The sequence below is a fragment of the Vanacampus margaritifer genome, chromosome 8, assembly GCF_051991255.1.
Source record: "Vanacampus margaritifer isolate UIUO_Vmar chromosome 8, RoL_Vmar_1.0, whole genome shotgun sequence".
NCBI classification, from domain to species: domain Eukaryota; kingdom Metazoa; phylum Chordata; class Actinopteri; order Syngnathiformes; family Syngnathidae; genus Vanacampus; species Vanacampus margaritifer.
The window spans coordinates 9661495-9678969 of NC_135439.1; the positions used below are offsets into that span (position 1 = coordinate 9661495).

General features: G+C 39.0%; 1 protein-coding gene across 2 annotated transcripts in view; it reads right to left on the bottom strand.

The window, feature by feature from the left end:
* Positions 1-844: 844 nt before the first annotated feature.
* Positions 845-17475, bottom strand: part of LOC144057042 (SLIT-ROBO Rho GTPase-activating protein 3-like) — a 37998-nt gene continuing 21367 nt past the window's right edge. The window contains exons 5-22 of one of the 2 annotated variants that reach the window (XM_077574267.1): positions 13907-14098; positions 13515-13643; positions 13211-13432; positions 13007-13108; positions 11387-11584; positions 11203-11287; positions 10539-10566; positions 9470-9572; positions 8507-8567; positions 7595-7672; positions 7254-7388; positions 6090-6195; positions 5787-6014; positions 4893-4966; positions 4612-4792; positions 4363-4494; positions 2981-3254; positions 845-2897 (exon numbers count right to left, since the gene is read on the bottom strand). In XM_077574267.1, coding sequence (XP_077430393.1) covers positions 2427-2897; positions 2981-3254; positions 4363-4494; positions 4612-4792; positions 4893-4966; positions 5787-6014; positions 6090-6195; positions 7254-7388; positions 7595-7672; positions 8507-8567; positions 9470-9572; positions 10539-10566; positions 11203-11287; positions 11387-11584; positions 13007-13108; positions 13211-13432; positions 13515-13643; positions 13907-14098 — 2799 coding nt within the window. In that variant the 3' untranslated portion in view covers positions 845-2426. Of the gene's footprint in view, positions 2898-2980; positions 3255-4362; positions 4495-4611; positions 4793-4892; positions 4967-5786; positions 6015-6089; positions 6196-7253; positions 7389-7594; positions 7673-8506; positions 8568-8809; positions 8841-9469; positions 9573-10538; positions 10567-11202; positions 11288-11386; positions 11585-13006; positions 13109-13210; positions 13433-13514; positions 13644-13906; positions 14099-17475 lie in introns of both variants that reach the window. The other variant, XM_077574268.1, reaches the window with a different exon arrangement.

Here is a 17475-nt window from a genome sequence, read left to right on the forward strand (position 1 = left end):
TTAAAAAAAAAGAGAAAAAGATGTCAAATCGGTAAAATTACCGAATGAACTGAGCTCTCCAGAAAAAGAAAAAAGAAAAAAGAATGTTATGCAAATTACCCCCCCCCCCCCAAAAAAAAAAAACACCTTTATAAACATAACGGTGGATTTCACTGACAATGTCTCCATCTGCAGAGCAGGACGGGAGTTGCAAAAATAATAAATATTTGTATGTCTATAGTTTTATTTGATAAAAATTATATTTAAAATGTAAATACAATTCATATTCATTTTCATTTTAAACAGTTGTTTAATTGCTTAGTTTTAAATTTAGTAGTGATTTTTATGATATATTCTCATATATAGTGTAAATTGTATGATATATATATATATACACACACAGATCATAAATTAATAAATACAATTTAATGTATAAAAAGGGAAATCAATACTTGCCAATAATGTCAGTTTATACAGCATATTTTATTATCATTTGTATATGTGTAAATGCTAGACTTTTAACAGCTTGACTCATTTTAGTGTCATGTTTTAATTTTATTATTTAATTTGTTCTAAAATAAACTATGTTTAATTGTCTTATGTTCAATTTGTATTTATGTACAGCTCTTTTTTGCCCTAGTTAGTTTAAAGTGCTCTATAAATAAAATCTAGGTATTTTGTGTTGGTTACATATTATGGTTACATACTTCTTAAAGTGCAAAAATAGCACTTTTACCGGTAATATAATAAACAAACTACAAATTGTATTTTATAAATTTAAAAAAATGGTAAAAATAAATAAATAAATAAAAACGTTTTATATTTTATCAGTGTGGTTGAAGACAAACAACGATGACAATTCCCCCCCGATGTATTCTTTAATTAATGCTTGTGCAAGGATAAGAGTTACAAAAATCTACAGACTTAGAGATGATAATATATCCTGTTCCTATCATACATTGTTATTTGTACAAGCCATCATTTTTAACAGCATGTGTGCATTCCATCCAACGTACCTGTTACACAAGATATATTGATCATCCCCATGAGATGGACGCCGAAGACCACAGAGCGTAAACCAGCTCATCTAAAGAGACCGGTTGGGGCCCAAGCTTCATTTGATGCGCTAGTATCAAGTTTCTAGTACAAAATCAACAACACGGATGCAGCACAGTTCCTGCAAGTGTTTTTAAGTGCATTAGTTCATTGCAGGAAATCTACTAGTTTGTTGATTTGTTTTACTGTATTGATATATGATTTTGCTATTTTCTTCATGTAAACGTTACAGGAATGACTTTACAAAGTGCCAACGTCCTTGAGATGTTTCCATGAAATAACTTAAGCAAACACACACAACGTTTTGATTGTGCTTGGTCAGTCCATCCAAATGTGACGGTTTCAACGGTAGCGGGCAACCGATGCTAACATGTCTTACTGTTAGCTGAGATGCTAAACCAACTAGTCACTTTTGTGCTTTAGATGCTGAAATTGAGACAATATACTGTAGTATAAGTGACATTCGATCACATTTATATACTGTACAGTATTTACTCAAATAGTGGCCAGTGGATTTTTTTTTTTTTTACGTTTAATTCATGCTAGCATCTTTTATTTATGCTAGCGTTGTGTGCTATGCTAGGTGTCAAGGTAGTTCCTGAGCTGATCTGACAGCTGCTCTTTATTTAGGTTAGAGGCGTTCACGTCTTCAGGTGGGACTAATTGAAGCACATCTACTAAATATGAGGCCACTATTTGACGATTTACAGTACGGGTGTAGAAGCAACTCCCCTTGAGAGATAACAAATGCTTTTTTTTTTTTTTTTAAATTGGATGATATCTGTGTTTAGTTACTAGGCGTTAAAGAAGTCTGCTCTATAAATGTAGCACTTTTGTTTTTTTAAATTGTGTGTGTAAAATTCTATTCAGCTGCCATCCATATGGAGATACCAGTTAAATATTTATGACTACCACTAGAGGGAGCCACAATTCAAATGTATCACAGCAAGTTCGTTGCTGGTGGCAGTTGCAGCCATCTTTATTACACCGTGCAGATGTTCTGTTGAGCCTCACACTTGGCTGCCTTTGTTAATTTAATCAGTACATTGAGTTTAAGAAAGGTTTAACAGACAACCAAGTGGCGTGCTACTTCTTTGCCTCACACGGGCAAAGGACAGAAATGTACCAGCTCACAACATATTTGTACCCTAAAAAAAGTCACGGTCCATATTATTGGTGAACAAAAGGATTTTCCAGTGCATCCATTTTAAATTCAGCATCTATGGTAGGGTAAGTAAGTGTATTATTGACTGTTTAAGTCAAGGTGTGGGTGGAGATTTGATAAGAAGCAGCAATTGGAGTGACCAACTACAGATTTTAGTGCTGTTTAGGTAGAGTGAAGGCAATCAGACGCTATTTAGCAATTCTTGATTTGTGTCTGACCGCCGCTACTAGACGTTACCCTGTTTGTCTGAGGAGGAGGATGAAGTGGACGGCGAAGGGGAAGGAGCTTTGGGGAAAACCCTGTCAGTGGGAGTCATGCCCGGACTGCCCAGACCAGACGAACTGGAGCTGCTGGAACGGTGCGGCCCCTGGCCCTGCGTGAGCACGGGAGCCGGCCGGACCGGTCTGACGGGCGGCGGTCTGACGGGCGCGTTGGGCCTGCGCACCGCCAGGGCGGGTTTGAACGTGGTCATGGTTTCAGAGGTGGAGCTGCTGCTGCTCCGCCGCTGGGCCGCCTCGGGATCTCTGATGAGCATGGTGTGCAGGGGGCTTCCGGGGACGTCCTGGCCGCCGCCGCCGCCGCCGTGTTTGAGAGGTTCCAGCGTGTCCAGGACAACATCGGGAGCATGTTTGGCAACATTCTGTCGCTCCAGCTCACATAGCTCATGGAGGGCTGTGTTCATTGTTTTCTCTATGTCCTGACAAATAATGCAAATATTTAGAAATATCACAAAGTAGTAAAATGCCAACTTAAAATCCATCAGTATTCATCACCACTCACCTCATCGAGCGCTTCCGCCTCCAGGGCTTTGTGGTCTCCCACCTTGGCGTGCCGAGTGGTGCCGGGAGACGAGCGCTGAGGTTGCCCGCCGGCCCCAAAGGTGGCGAGTCGCCGCTTCTCCGGACTGTCTGCCGGGCCCCTGCTCACAGCTATTTTGTGAGGGCTGCAGGGCCGAGGCGCCACCCTGGGGGGACCGTCGGCGGGTCTGGTGGGGCTGTGGCCGTCGCCGTTCCTGTGACGCTGAAGCGGCGGTCCGTCTGACCGCACTCTAGCCCTAGAAGGGTGCGTTTAAAAATCAGATTGATTATTAAATGTGTCCAAAAGATGATCTTGTTATTTTGCGCGGGGTGTGTAAGGAGGAAATCGTGGATTTGTTTGGAGAACCAATCATAAATGTTATATGACAATATTTACAAACGCAGTGGCGCTAGCAGCTAGCCTAGCTCCTTCTAGTCACACATAAGAGAAGTAAACACATACTATACTTCATATTTTCTTCCTTCTATGTGACCTCAAGTCTAAACATGACATTCTGATTAACTCATTCATTGCCATTGACGGCTATAGACGTCGAAAATTCATTTGAACTATTTCTATTAGTTTAACTTTTTTTCTCCACTTTGGTTAACAAGAGTATGCAAACCTAGAATTTTTTTTAATTGTACATTTAGAACATATAACATTTGTGATTAATCGTGAGCTCGCTATTGAAGTCAAGCGATTAATTAATATTCAAAATGTTAAATGTTACGATTTAAAAAAACAAAAGAAAAAAATCTAAAAAATTAGGGGCATTAGGCGAAATTCAAAATTTGTAAGAAGTTAATTCACGATTTATCACAAATGTTATATCTGTTCTAAATGTACAATAAAACATTCTAGGTTTTCATACATTAGTTGACAAAAGTGGGGAAAAAAGGTTTAACTAGTTCAAACGAATTTCTGACGTCTATAGCCGTCATTGGCAGTGAATGAGTTAATATTACATATGTGGAATATGAATTTAAGCAGGAAAATCCAGACATTTTTTATCCACCTCAGGGGGCGGCCATTTTGCCACTTGCTGTCGACTGAAGATGACATCAATGTTGCTCAGGTCTCAGGTAACAACCAACAGCCCACCTGTTTTCTAAAGCTGAGCTGTGATTGGTGGTTGGCTGAGCCCTGAGCAACTGTGATGTCATCTTCAGTCCATAGCAAGTGGCAAAATGGCCGCCCTCCGAGATGGATTTTGCACGAATGTAATAATAATCAGAATGTCATGTTTAGACTAGTGAGGTAACATACATATAACATATTATTGTCACGAAATGATATTAAAACTCAGTATGTGTTTGTACTCCGCTTTAGTCACAAACTTTCGAATTGTAATTCTAACTCACCTTGCTATTGGTGGCACATAGCGGCGTTCAGATAAAGACTGGTGCTCATGTCTGGACAGCGATCGGTCTTCGTGGTATCCACTGCTGCTCTCGCTGTCCGTCCTCTGAATGCTTTCCGAGAAAGCGTCATCCCTGTTCAAGTTAAATATGATTTTTACTATTAAGCACATGAGCCTTTTTTTATTAAGGTGTACTGCAGATGCCTTTTCTCATAGCGGATTCAATAAAAGCCAAAAACATTGGACATACATGTCTTGTACCACAATATACTGGTGTGGGATGAGGCCGTCCACGCCGTTATGTCGACCCTCCCACCAGTCCTCAGAAGCTCGCAGGTAAAGTAACAGCGAGGCTCCTTTCTTGAAGGAAAGCTCTCTGGGAGTTCGACCCACATAGTCAAACTTCGCGATGGCTTCGATCTGCTCCAGCTCTGCCCCCACAAAAAAAAAAAGAAGGTCGACCAAAACGGAGTTAATAATAATCTAATGAACGATATTCGGAAGTATACATCGGACAGAACTGCGGCTTACCGTCATCACTGGTGTTGGGTCCAGTTCCGTTGTCTACTTCATCAAGAGCGCCAGCGTCACTGTGTGGGCTCTCGCTGTGTGGACGACCAGAGATATAATCAAATAATGTATAGACAAAGACAAACAACCAGATTTGAAATTACTGCAAATCTTGAAATTTAATTCAGCATTGGTTATGAACATTTAAGGCTTTCCGCAGGTTTACGTAAGATAGAATTTAAGAATTATTTTTAATAATTAATTTTCATATTTTTCTATCACCCAAAAATACCATTAGAAATGCCTGTCAGGGACTCAATAATATACATCAATATGTTGAATATGAAAAAAAAAAAAAAAAAAAAAAGACCACAAATTTGAATGTTTGTGTGTGTTTTGTTGGCGGTTTGCCAAAAATGCAAAACACAAATTACAAATTTGTTAAGTACGTGTGTCTGTGGCATTTGGAAAATCTTTGAATGGCAGATATAAGGATTAAGTGTATTTTTTAGGATTATGGCTTCAATTTTGTAAGCTTCAATGTAGGACTTTCAGGCTTTGCAATTATTAGGAGCATTTATCGTACTTGTAAAAACAGAAAACAAAAACGCCTTTGTGTTGTGGCCTTTTTACAATTAGGAACTAAAAATAGAAATTAGAAAAATTGTATGCAATTTTATGGGAAAATGCTATGGGATATATCGATTTTTCTTTAAAATGATCTGTCATAGTTTTTTGGGGAGTTTTTTTTTATATGGTATCAAAAGTGCTGGTGGTATCAGTACATGATATCGGTGACTACACAAAAGTAGTATTAACTCATTTTGGATTTCTATAAGTCTTGATGCAATTTCCTGTGGATTTGAGCATTATATAACTCATTGCCACATGCTGGACACTTTGCCTTCAACTCACCAGTATTCCTCGCCTCCAGCCATGCATTTCTCATACACAGGTCCCTCCAACTCACGCTGGGCCGGGAATATGGCTTCATGGTGGATGATGACGGTCTTAATGACCTCGTTAACGTGCGCCTGGCAAGCCACGGGATCCTGGTCCTCCGGTATGGGCATCAGTGTGGGGCCGAAGCAAATAGCCAGGTTGTAAGGGTCCATCATGTTTTCGTCACTGTACTGGGATAAACTGGACGGGCAGAGGCAATTAGCGCCACCGCAGAGCTGTCACGCAGCGGAGGACGCTTGCTGTGAGGAGACTTACTGATTTAGAAAGGCGAACAGGTATCTCATGACGATGACTACGGGCTGGTGGAGGGTGGCAACAATCTGCTGGAGGTGATGAGCTCGATCGGAACCAAAGTCCATCTCTGAAATATATCAGTGAGAAAAGTCAGCTCCACTTAGTCTTTGTCACCTGCTTCATGAATGAGTGGACAAATGGACGATCAACAAAAAAAGGGAGCACATTCATTCTAGATCTGACATATTCCTATATACACCGCAATATAAATTTGATTTTTCGTAATATAAAGCTTTATACGTTTGAATTGCTGCTGGATATCAGATCTGGAATGTTGATTAGTTTGATCTGAATTTGTTCAAATTGGACACAAATGGACAGCAATGACTTGTGTATTATGTTGCTTTTTGTGATGAGTTTTTTTCCAGGTTCATACTGTGCCCCCCTTTTAAGGGACAGAACTTGAGCCTCGTTTCCCCCAATCCCTACCATAAGTTTTCTCATTTTCTTTTTCTTTCATCCAAGAGACTCCAGGCCTCCCCATTCTGTCTCCCCCCGTTGGTCATTATTGTTTTGCATGTTTCTTGGATGGGTTGTGATTGGTGGAGTCAATAAAGTTATCTAAAACTGAATATTATGAGCAAAAACTGCAACAAAAAAAACTTCCAATCTTTGAAAGAGAACATAAGCCACTCTAAAGCTACTGGACGCAGAAAATTGAATTTCAAATTGCTACTGCCACCTGTGGCCGAAAAAGGGAACTCCATTTTCTCTTCTTCATATAAACAATGCGCACATGACGTCACATCCGCAGACAGAGGGTGGGAAATTCGAACCCAAAGTCTGAAAACTATTGGCCCCTTGTGTAGCCATTGTAAACAGCTAAGGTGCTAATCTACTAATTAGAATATGTTTCAGTCATAAATAGCCAAATAAAAAGGCTATTGAAAATATGTTTTTGGCATTCTTTGAAAAAAAAAAAAAGAGCAATGATGATGACATGTTGAATCGGTAAGATTACCGAATGAACAATACTGAGCTCTGTCAAAAAAAAGATATCTTTTTGGCTAAATTGTTACACGGAGACACTTTAAGAACATTTAAACAAACAAACAAACAAACGAGTGGCTTCCCCAAAGAGAGTAAAAGCTTCACGTTTGACAATTTTCCCGGAAGATGACTCACTCGTAGTGGATATGAGGTCAAGGAAACGCTCCTTAGGGAACAGCGGCTTCTCCAAACCCCTGAAATAGAGTTTAAGAACGCCGGCCACAGAGTTGATGTCATGATCCGCCTGATCGTCCACCAGGGGATCTTCTCCTAGAGACACAAACAAACGTCAAGCATTAGGATCGTGTGTGGAACGTTCCTGCATATTTATAATTACGGCAAGATCTCATGCATGATCTACACAGGATTGTACATGCATTATTGCGTTACAAGTGGGGCTCTGTCTTGCTTTACACTTGAGAGACGTGTGGTTTTTGACGTGGACAGTCGAGATGGACGGGAAGACCAGCACTGACCTCTTTCAAATGCATTTTTAATGTCGTTGACTTCCACTTGGGATCCCGGAACTCGAAATATACCTTGCTGTTGAAGACCTGTGGGAATAAAAAAAATCTATTGGAGTACATTCAAAATGGTGGACAAAATATAATCTTATTTCTTCTTTTTTATTATTATTATTATATTTTCAAGAGATTTGGACATCATTTCGCGGCCCTTTTGCAGACAATTTTAGATTTTTTTTTTTTTTTTTTGCAAAAACACACTCAAGAACTAGAGGTGTCAGGCGATTAAATTTTTTTAATCGTAATTAATTGCATGACTACAATAGTTAACTCACAATTAATCACACATTTGATATCTCTTCTAAATGTACAATAAAATATTAAAAAGTTTTCATACTCTTGTTAACGTTAAAGTGATTTTTTTAAACTAATAGAAATATGTCTGCATCTTAGTCATTGATACCGTAATTTCATAATAATTCATACCATTAAGTTAAAATTAAAACAATGTAATATACTGTAAAAAAAACAAGTGTGATATTGATTTGTGTTGGTTATTTTTCTGCCACTAGATGGCATAATTGGATTTGTAAGGCATTTGTGACAGCTCAGTGCATTTTTCTTTTCATATTAAGAGCTATCTAATCTTTAACATGAAGTAACTTGTGAAATTCTGCACATTTAAAAAAAATTAAAATACAACTTGACCCCAGTCTCCACAAATATATAATTATATTTATCACTGCAAAATTTTGACATGGACGTGTCTGCTGCGTTGCGAATGGAATTCCCCCAGTACAGGATTTCCAAGTAAGGGGCGGTCATTAATCGTGAGTTTAAGAAATTAGTAGCTTTAAAGGAATTTGAAAAGAACTCAAAATTAACACTCTAATTTTGACACCCCTAGACAACATGGCAACCTACCATAGAGATTGATGTATCGGACGCAGCTCTCAACCACCACTGGTATGGGCTGCCCCGAGTCCTACAGTCACATTCAAATTTTTATAGGCAGATGAACAATTAATACATCGAATAAATCAAAAAAGCTTTTTTTAAAAAAAAAAAAAATCAAATCACATCAAATGTTACAGCTACATAACAAGACTATGAAATGCAATGAATGTTATTATTACAGTATGTACACATAAAGGAGCCCCAACAGAACAGAGACCCAGAAATGTAGCAAAATGGTGATGCCACCCAGCTGTAGGAAGGATAGAGTACCTGAGTCCTGGTTCGGACATTCCGTCTTCCCCTGGGCAGAGAGCAGTAAGGCACGTAGACGGCGGAAGAGAGGCGACAACAACCACAAACAAGTTAGTGAGGAAGACAGATCTCACAGAGAGAGAAAACAAAAAGAGGTCTGGAAATGCCAAAGCGTCGATTCAGTGCCTTGTGGGGGGTGCGAGACGCGAGGACACGGGCTTGGCGGGAAGTCAGAATAAGAGAATACGATCCAAAGCCTGCAGCTGCTTTCGTTAGCACTAAGCTGCAAATTTATGATTTGGACTGAGGACATACCAAAACAGCAGGACAGATGCAGACTCTGCTCGCCATGTGTGTGTTTAAACAGTCTGCTGCACAGTCAACTGGCATATTTATGCAGCCAGTGGACTCAATTTGTCCGAGCCTAGTGGGACGAGAGCATTAAAAGCAAACTGCAGCTCGGCGTTTGCTCGGTTTGCCGGCGTCGGACTTGATGAGAGGACGGCGGGGGACGGGAATCCAAGCAAGAGGAGAGTCAGAGCGTGAGCGAGCCAAACGTTTGGGTAAAAGAGTGGCCAAAAGGTGAGGGCGGGGGGGGGGGGGGACAACAACCCAGAAGGACCACCAACGAGATAGCGCAGCTCACCAAGAGACAAAGAGCGCATAATGGGCTCGTACCTGGATGAAGGCCTCCATATTGCCGTTAAACAGCTTACGCCTAAAAATGGAGCGAGGTCTAGACTTCCGCATTCTCTGGGGTTTAGGGGGAAGTATGGGGGGCCTGGGGAGAGGGTGGGGGGGTGCACGGTTGGTATGACAATTAATAATAATAATAATAATAATAATAATAATAATAATAATAATGCACTCGCTAGACTGTAGTAGTTTACAAATATCACATCTGCCCCACAGTGTTCTGATCTCTCCAGCCTTGATTTGACTCCTCTCGGTTTATTTTCTCATATTGTCACACTGTAAAAAATAATTGCCTAAGTCATTTTGATTTGCCTAAATCATCTCCTCATGATGCAAATGGTTACATTTTTTGTGTTTCCTTAAAAATCCGAAAAAAAATGAAAACGGCAATTATTTCTAATTAAGAAGGCGTCGATATATTTATTATTATTTTCTTGTCTTGAATTTAAAAAAAAATCAAAGTTAACTGCTCTCCAAATAGGAACAACATTAAAAAAAATGTTCCTAGTCGGAGGCAGAGAATTTCCAATATCTTAGTTTTCTGGAATGCAGCATATGAAACAACTCTCACCGCAGCTAGCCTTAGCATTTAGCTTAGCATGACTGGGGATGTAGCTGTTGTAGATTAGCTTGGTCAATTTATTCTCAAAAAAAAAAAAAAAAAAGGTTAGCGTGTCTGGTGGCTAATTTGTGGTTTTATTGTTTCCGACTTGTGTGTAAAAACATTTGACCTGTCAACAGAGAACTACTGTAATAAAATATAGGGATTCACCACAAACAAGACTCAATGACTTTTTAACGACTTTATAAAAGTAACAGAAAAGCCAAGACACACGTTCAGTGTAATAAGATTCCGTAATAGTGTATTTGATCTTGTAATGATCACAATGTAAAACCTTCAAGAGAAGACTCTCCATGTCTTTAGCTAACATTGACATTCCCATTCCCACACCGAGTTCTCATTTTTGCCTCCAGGGACACCAATGAAAGGATTTTAAACATCGGTGCCCATTGTCTACTTTATTCATTCACTTGTCACCGGACATCTTACCTTGTTGTTCCATATTCAGCCCTCTCCCCTACAAGGAAACAGAGCACAAAAGGCCCTAAATTAGTATGGGCTGCTTTTCAAATGGTACAGTTGAAAGCCAGCCCCCAAAAATGGTGAGGCTTCCAGATGGAGACGGAAAGGGGTGCTATGAGAAAACAGGCATCTATTCAGGCGCACTCAATGGGGCGAGAGTACCATGGCTGCATTTGTCACGCTGCCAAGCAGCAGCCATTCAGCCGTCGCCCCGGTAACGGTTACAAGAGCCCCCCCGAAGTTCCTCGGATAGGCTGACTGCTCTCTCTGCAGAGTGCAAGCATATCCAGGAGCAACTTCTGCGGTGTTGCTTTATAGGAGGGATGATTTGATAACACTGTGACATTCTGATTAGTATTTTGTCTCTCTTAAATAGAGGCTGAAGAAGTAGATAATAGCAGAATAATTATTTACACTTAATGTGATCAGTATCAATGGATACAATAACCTTTCGGAAATTTGAAACCTAATTGTTAAATAGTACACAGCATGCTAACTGAATGGCGTTGCTAAGCATAGGTCCAAATTGTGTTCATTTTTGGCTAACATTAGCCAAAAATGTCCACCCTGTCGTTGTCCACCCTGTTTTTAAGTGTAGGAGCTTCACTTATATGAATTTCCTACGACTCACCTTCTCCCAGTGTCTGCTTCAGAAGGTCATGTTTAGCTTGAAGTTTAACTATAAGGTTGCTGCCGTTCAGGTACTCTTTGTATTTCTGCAGGAAGAAAAAGGGAAAGTGATTGTAAAAAAATCTATATATATATAGACGTATAGACAAATATTTTTGCAATAATTCAAGCTTATCAGAACTCACTGTGAAGTAGAAACCCTCCGTCTCCTGCTGATTGGCTCGTCTCTTCGAGATGTTGACCTTGCTCATGTAGGAGTCAGATGAGGCTGACTTTACCGACTCTGTCGACTGACTGTGCTGGAAGGCGTCGGACACGTCGAAGTCCTCCACTGTTAGCATGTCCTGAAGGGTCTGCATTGTGGCGTCCAGAGTCTTCCTCACCTGACATAAACACACACACATGTATTTACTAGTAGCTAAATACATGATCAAAGATTTGTAACCGATTAAGTAAAAATGGAAGCATCATGATAAAATGTTTTAACTATTTTGGGCATATTTATGTGTAATATGTGTATCAAACCAATGCTAAAAGAACAAAAACACTTCACTATATAATACAAAAAAGAAAGCATAATACAAAGCAATCATGCATATTTGAATGTTTTTCTGCTATCAATTATTTATTTTTCTACCACTGAGTGGCACCAGAAACTAAAAAAAGACTTAAAGTAGCATAATCAGCATGGTTCTGGCCTGGTAAGCAAGTATGCTTTCAAACAACTTTTAAAACAGAGTAAGTTTTTCTTAGATATTGGACATTAAAATATTATTATTATTATAATAGGACATTTAGGCTTGTGGTTATTTTATTCCTGCTGTGGCCATGCTAGCTAGCAGTAGCTGAACAATGTGTTACCCTAGCTACATATTTTTATTTTAGACTGAGGCCTTCACAAATGTTATTTAATGTATATTATATTGGTAGAGAGAATTAGTAAGCATATGCGGTCCTTGTTTCAGGTTTAAAGAAGTTCTTAGTGGGGGTTTTTTTGGGCTAAGCTTAGCATTTTACACACTAGCTGTAGCTTCATGTTTAATGTGGTAGCTAAAATAAGCTAACTAGCAGTAGCTAAACAATGTGTTACCCTAGCTACGTATTTTTATTTTAGACTGAGGCCTTCACAAATGTTATTTAATGTATATTATATTGGTAGAGAGAATTAGTAAGCATATGCGGTCCTTGTTTCAGGTTTAAAGAAGTTCTTAGTGGGGGGTTTTTTTTGGGCTAAGCTTAGCATTTTACACACTAGCTGTAGCTTCATGTTTAATGTGGTAGCTAAAATAAGCTAACTAGCAGTAGCTAAACAATGTGTTACCCTAGCTACGTATTTTAATTGTATGAAGACTGAGGCCTTCGCACATATTATTAAATGTATAATACATTTATATTAGTATACAGAATTAGTAATCATACGGTCCTTCTTTAAGGTTTAAAGCACTTCTTATTGTTTCTTTGCTAAGTTTAACATTTCAGACACTAGCCGTAGCTTCTTATAATGTGGTAGGCCAAATAATCTCTCAGAAAATTTCATACAGAGCAGCCGATATACATTTTGAAGTCATCCTCCTGTTTTATTACATTTGTTGGCTTGATGCCTGATGTTTTTTGATAAGACATTTAATATCCTACACACAGTGCTGATGCTTAAAATCGGTGTTGCAGGAAATTGTCAAAACCTGTTCGGCAGGTTATTTGACTTCATGCTTTTTGGTGCTATGTAGACTGGAACTTATACTGGCACATGCCGTTATTTGTATTTCAAGTAACCCAGTAAGACATTTGTGAAACGAACATGTCACCTCTTCATTCTCTATCTTGAGCGTTGCCAGGCGAGTCTGAAGCTGCTGGTATCGCATCAAGAGTTCGGTCTGGACGGGCTGTTGCGCGCTCACCTGGCACACCTGGCGGGAAAGCAGGACGCAAACTCTGCTGTGATGACTTGATGAGGTGCGTGCAAGGAACTTAAAATAAAGCTTGAAATGAGCTGGCTATCTCATGATCACCTCGTCCCCCATGTGCTGCTGATAGTCAAAGCGTGCCGGAGGACAGAACATCTGACTGTGCGCGTCCATGAACTTGTGCTTATCTCCTCGGAGGTCCATGGCGTCCACGGCTCCCTCCAGAACGTCCAAACCCTCATGTCGAGACGTCTCCAGGCTGTATTCGGCCGACAGGTAGGTTCTCAGGGTCCGTGTCAAGCTGGCATGGTATCCCATGTCACAACACTGTGAACAGGAAGTTAAACATAATCCATATTACTGTACTCGCTGAGTGAGTGTTTGTCTTCCGAGGGGTTGTTGTACTTACATCTATCATATCGGACACGTCGTGGATATAGTATTTCGCCACCAAGGCATTAGTGGCTGCCAGATTGAGAAGATAATCATTGCGGGCCTTTGTGCACTTGAGTTTGTTTTCAGAATACTTGGCTTGTCTCTATGAGAAAGAGTAAACATACATGAATGCATGGAGATAATTATTATTATTTTTAAAGTCAGTGCAGACACAATTGGGCAGCAATGTGGCATTTTAAGACCTTTGAAGAGGATCAAGGAATTTATTTAGGGAAATCTAATTGAAGAAAAATGCATATATTGTAGTATACTGTTCAAATTATTTTCATATCAAACCTGGTAATAAAGTCAATATACAACATACAGAGTGTCTTATGCTACAAATAAGTCCATGAAAAGACTTACCTTCTCTTTCATTTTCTCCATCTTCTTGACAGAGCTCCGTCGCTGCGGCCGTTCGTCGTGGCCGTATCGCATCAAGGCGGCGCCGATGTCGTTGGCCTTGCCGATGTGCTTCTCTTCCTGCTTCTCGGCCTCCTTCAGCTTGCCCTCGGCGCTGATGCTCTCCGTGTGGTACATGTGGTACGTCTTCATCACCTGGCGCGACACACACACACCATGTGCTATTATATGCTCGATGAAAGGGTTGCTATGAGAAAAATACCCAAGGTACCTTCAGAAGCAACATATTTCACAACAATGCAGAATTGAACTAAAACTAGTTAATTTATTATTTATATACATTTTCTGTTAACTTTATAAGAGGTGCTGCTGACCCTGGGAACTCTCTGCACCTCCTGATATTGTTTGAAATGAAATTGAAAATGAAACATTCCAGATATTTAGAAATTTGGTACAACTTTATTTATCGTATAAAACAATAGGGAGCTGTTGACCTGTTTAAGTTTTCATTTAACCTTTTAATTGTTAGTATCGGCTCTGAAAAAGACATATCAGTCTATCTCTACATATGGCCCTAATGAGGCCAATCATGGGAAATGGATGGTCAACTCCTGGATCAGACGTCTAATTGAAAATATCAACACATCAGAAGTCAGGGACTGTTGCATAAGAAAATAAATAAATATGAATTAAAAAAAAATAAATAATAATAATATATCTATATATAGATGGGAATTTTTGAATGTCTCACGATTCGATTTAATTCCGATTTTTGATTCAAAATGATTTGATTGACTGATTTTTGCTTCAATTTATAGATGTTCAAGGAATCGTAATGATTTACTCCAGTCTGACTCGCTAATGCTAATTAGCGCGCTACTCGCGGCACTTTTAGCACTCAAAAGAACGGCTCCACGCTGCAAAAAAACAACTTTTATTGGAATAACTTGATCGTGACTTTTTCCTTCTACTTGCTAATGTGGCTACAACTTAACAGTGTACCAGACCACGTGGAACCACACTGCCCCTAAGTGGCCAAATTGGGTACAACATGAACAGCGCCCCCAATAAAGGCACACACAAACAAAGGGAAGACAGTAAAAAATAATTTAAATAAAATCGATTTTGGGACATTTAAATTTAAATGTAATAATATATAAATGTCAATTATTTAAAATAATTTTAAGTGATATTATTTAATAAAATAATTTATTTTATTAAATAATATTAATTAAAATGTATCATAATAAATGAGAAAAAAAAGATCTAAATAAATGATGCAAATCTTAGGTTGGACATAAATAACTATATAAAGAGAAGGTGGTTTACATCTGAAAAAGCGTATCCCATTGTGTACATTCAACACTACATGCTTATCTGCATGATGCATTTTCTTCTGCTACCATTCATCACACCAGGGAGTGTAACTTAATCATCTTGCCGAACTGGAGGCTTTGAAGCTGGGTGTGTCTTTCTAATGTGCTCGTATCTCTCTGTTTGCCTGTTTGTCTTCACCTTTGAATACCAAACCAAAAACCAACCCAACAATACAGCGCTTACAAATACAGTACAGTGTCTTCTTATACGCTGTTAGCGTCTGTCAGAACCGAAGACTAGACTAGCTGAACAGCAAACGCCACAATAAAAAATCCTGATTTGGATGTTGTTCAACTTATCATAGTAAACCCCTCAACCCTGAACACACATTTTAAATCAACAATGCTTTCTTTCAAGAGAGTCACGCTAAACTGAATAAACAACCACAAACTGAATCTGCCTCAGCCTCACTCGCTCCCAAATGTGGTTTCCTAGCAACCCGGTCCGTAAGCGATGCACTAAAAGGACAGTCCGATCGATTAACAAGGCAGGAAAGGGCCTTTCGTAGTGACAGCAAGCAGCGCTCCCAATAGCAAAGCAAATAGCAAAAGGGAACCATCAGGCGATCAATAGCGTAGATCACATACTGTATGCCGCTCCCAAGTTTTGCAATTTGAATGCGAGCTACAGGCCACAATGACTTTGTCTGGACTGACTGCGTGAATAAACCATCGCAATGTTGAAGATTCCAGTGGAGGATCTGCAAGCATGTAATTGATAGAATATGCAAGAAACAAATACATATTTCATTCAAGAAGTGTTGTAGATGTTTCATACGGTATGCTTTGTGAGAACCGTTGGTTTCGCCTCCACATCAATTTTGGATGACTTTCTTGCCTTTTAGCACTCAAAACTCCACGCATTCAAATGTTCTAAAAGTCAATTACAACCCAAACCTTATATAATATAGTGATGCCTTGAGATAGGAGTCAAATTCGTTTCGTGACGATGCTTATAAATCAAAACAATTGCAACTCAAATCAAATGTAGTCTTGCCACATATTCGATGATTTATTTTCTAGATTTTTTGTCACCTTTTTCCCAATCGTAATTTTTTTGTTTAATTCACATTCACCCCCTCATGTATTTCAATAGGCATCAGTTATATGCAAAATTATATTTCGCTATCCCCTGGATGATGGGTACACTGTAGTAGTAATTAAATTAGGGGTGTTAGGCAATTAAAGTTTTTAATCGTAATTAATCGCATGACTTCAATAGTTAACTCGCGATTGGTCGCAAATTCTATTTCTGCAGTAAATGCACAATTTTTTTCCCCTCATTTTTCATACTCTTGTTAACAAAAAGGTGGAAATAATGTTGAACTAATAGAAATATGGCTGCATCTTTTATTGATACAATAATTTCATAATAATTCATAAAGTTGAGTTAAAATTTAAAAGATGTATTGTCAAAAAAAGTGTGATATTGATTTGTGTTGAGGTGGTTTTTCTGCCACTAGATGGCATAATTGCATTTGTCAGACGGTGGTGACAGCTCAGTGCATTTTTCTTTTCATATTTAGAGCTATCTAATCTTTAACATGAAGTAACTTATGAAATTCTGCATATTTTTAAAATTGTAAAATACAACTTGACCCCAGTCTCCACAAATATATGCATTATTATTAAATTCATTACCGCAAAATTTTGACGTGGCCGTGTCTGCTGAGTTGCGACTGGAATTCCTTCATTGCAACCTTTCCAAGTAATCGCGTGTTTAAAAAAATTGTGCCGTTAAAGGAAATTTAAATAAACTCAAAACGAACGCACTCATTTTGACACCCCTAAGTAAAATAAAATGTAAAGAATTAAACCGTTTGTACATCCTGCTTAATTTATCGTAGTTTCTTCTTGTGTTCATAATTTGGCCACAGGGGGGCAGCGTAATACAGTCATGCAGACACAGAGGAGTTTCACAAATACTGCAAGTGAATCAGTAAGATACCATAATATTGCAAATTTTCCCCCTGAGGATAAAGAACATAAGTACACATGTGAGGATTGTTGCATTGTCTGTCTACATGTGCTGCTGCAGTGTTTGTTCGAAATTTGTCACTTAAAGGCTTCATCTATGGCGTTTCCAATTAGCATGTAACTAGCAGAAGGAAAAGGGGTTGTTGATCTCTGATGGGATTGAAATCGGAACATTTTGGGAGGTTGACCAACATCCCGGATCGAATATATTACAGTATA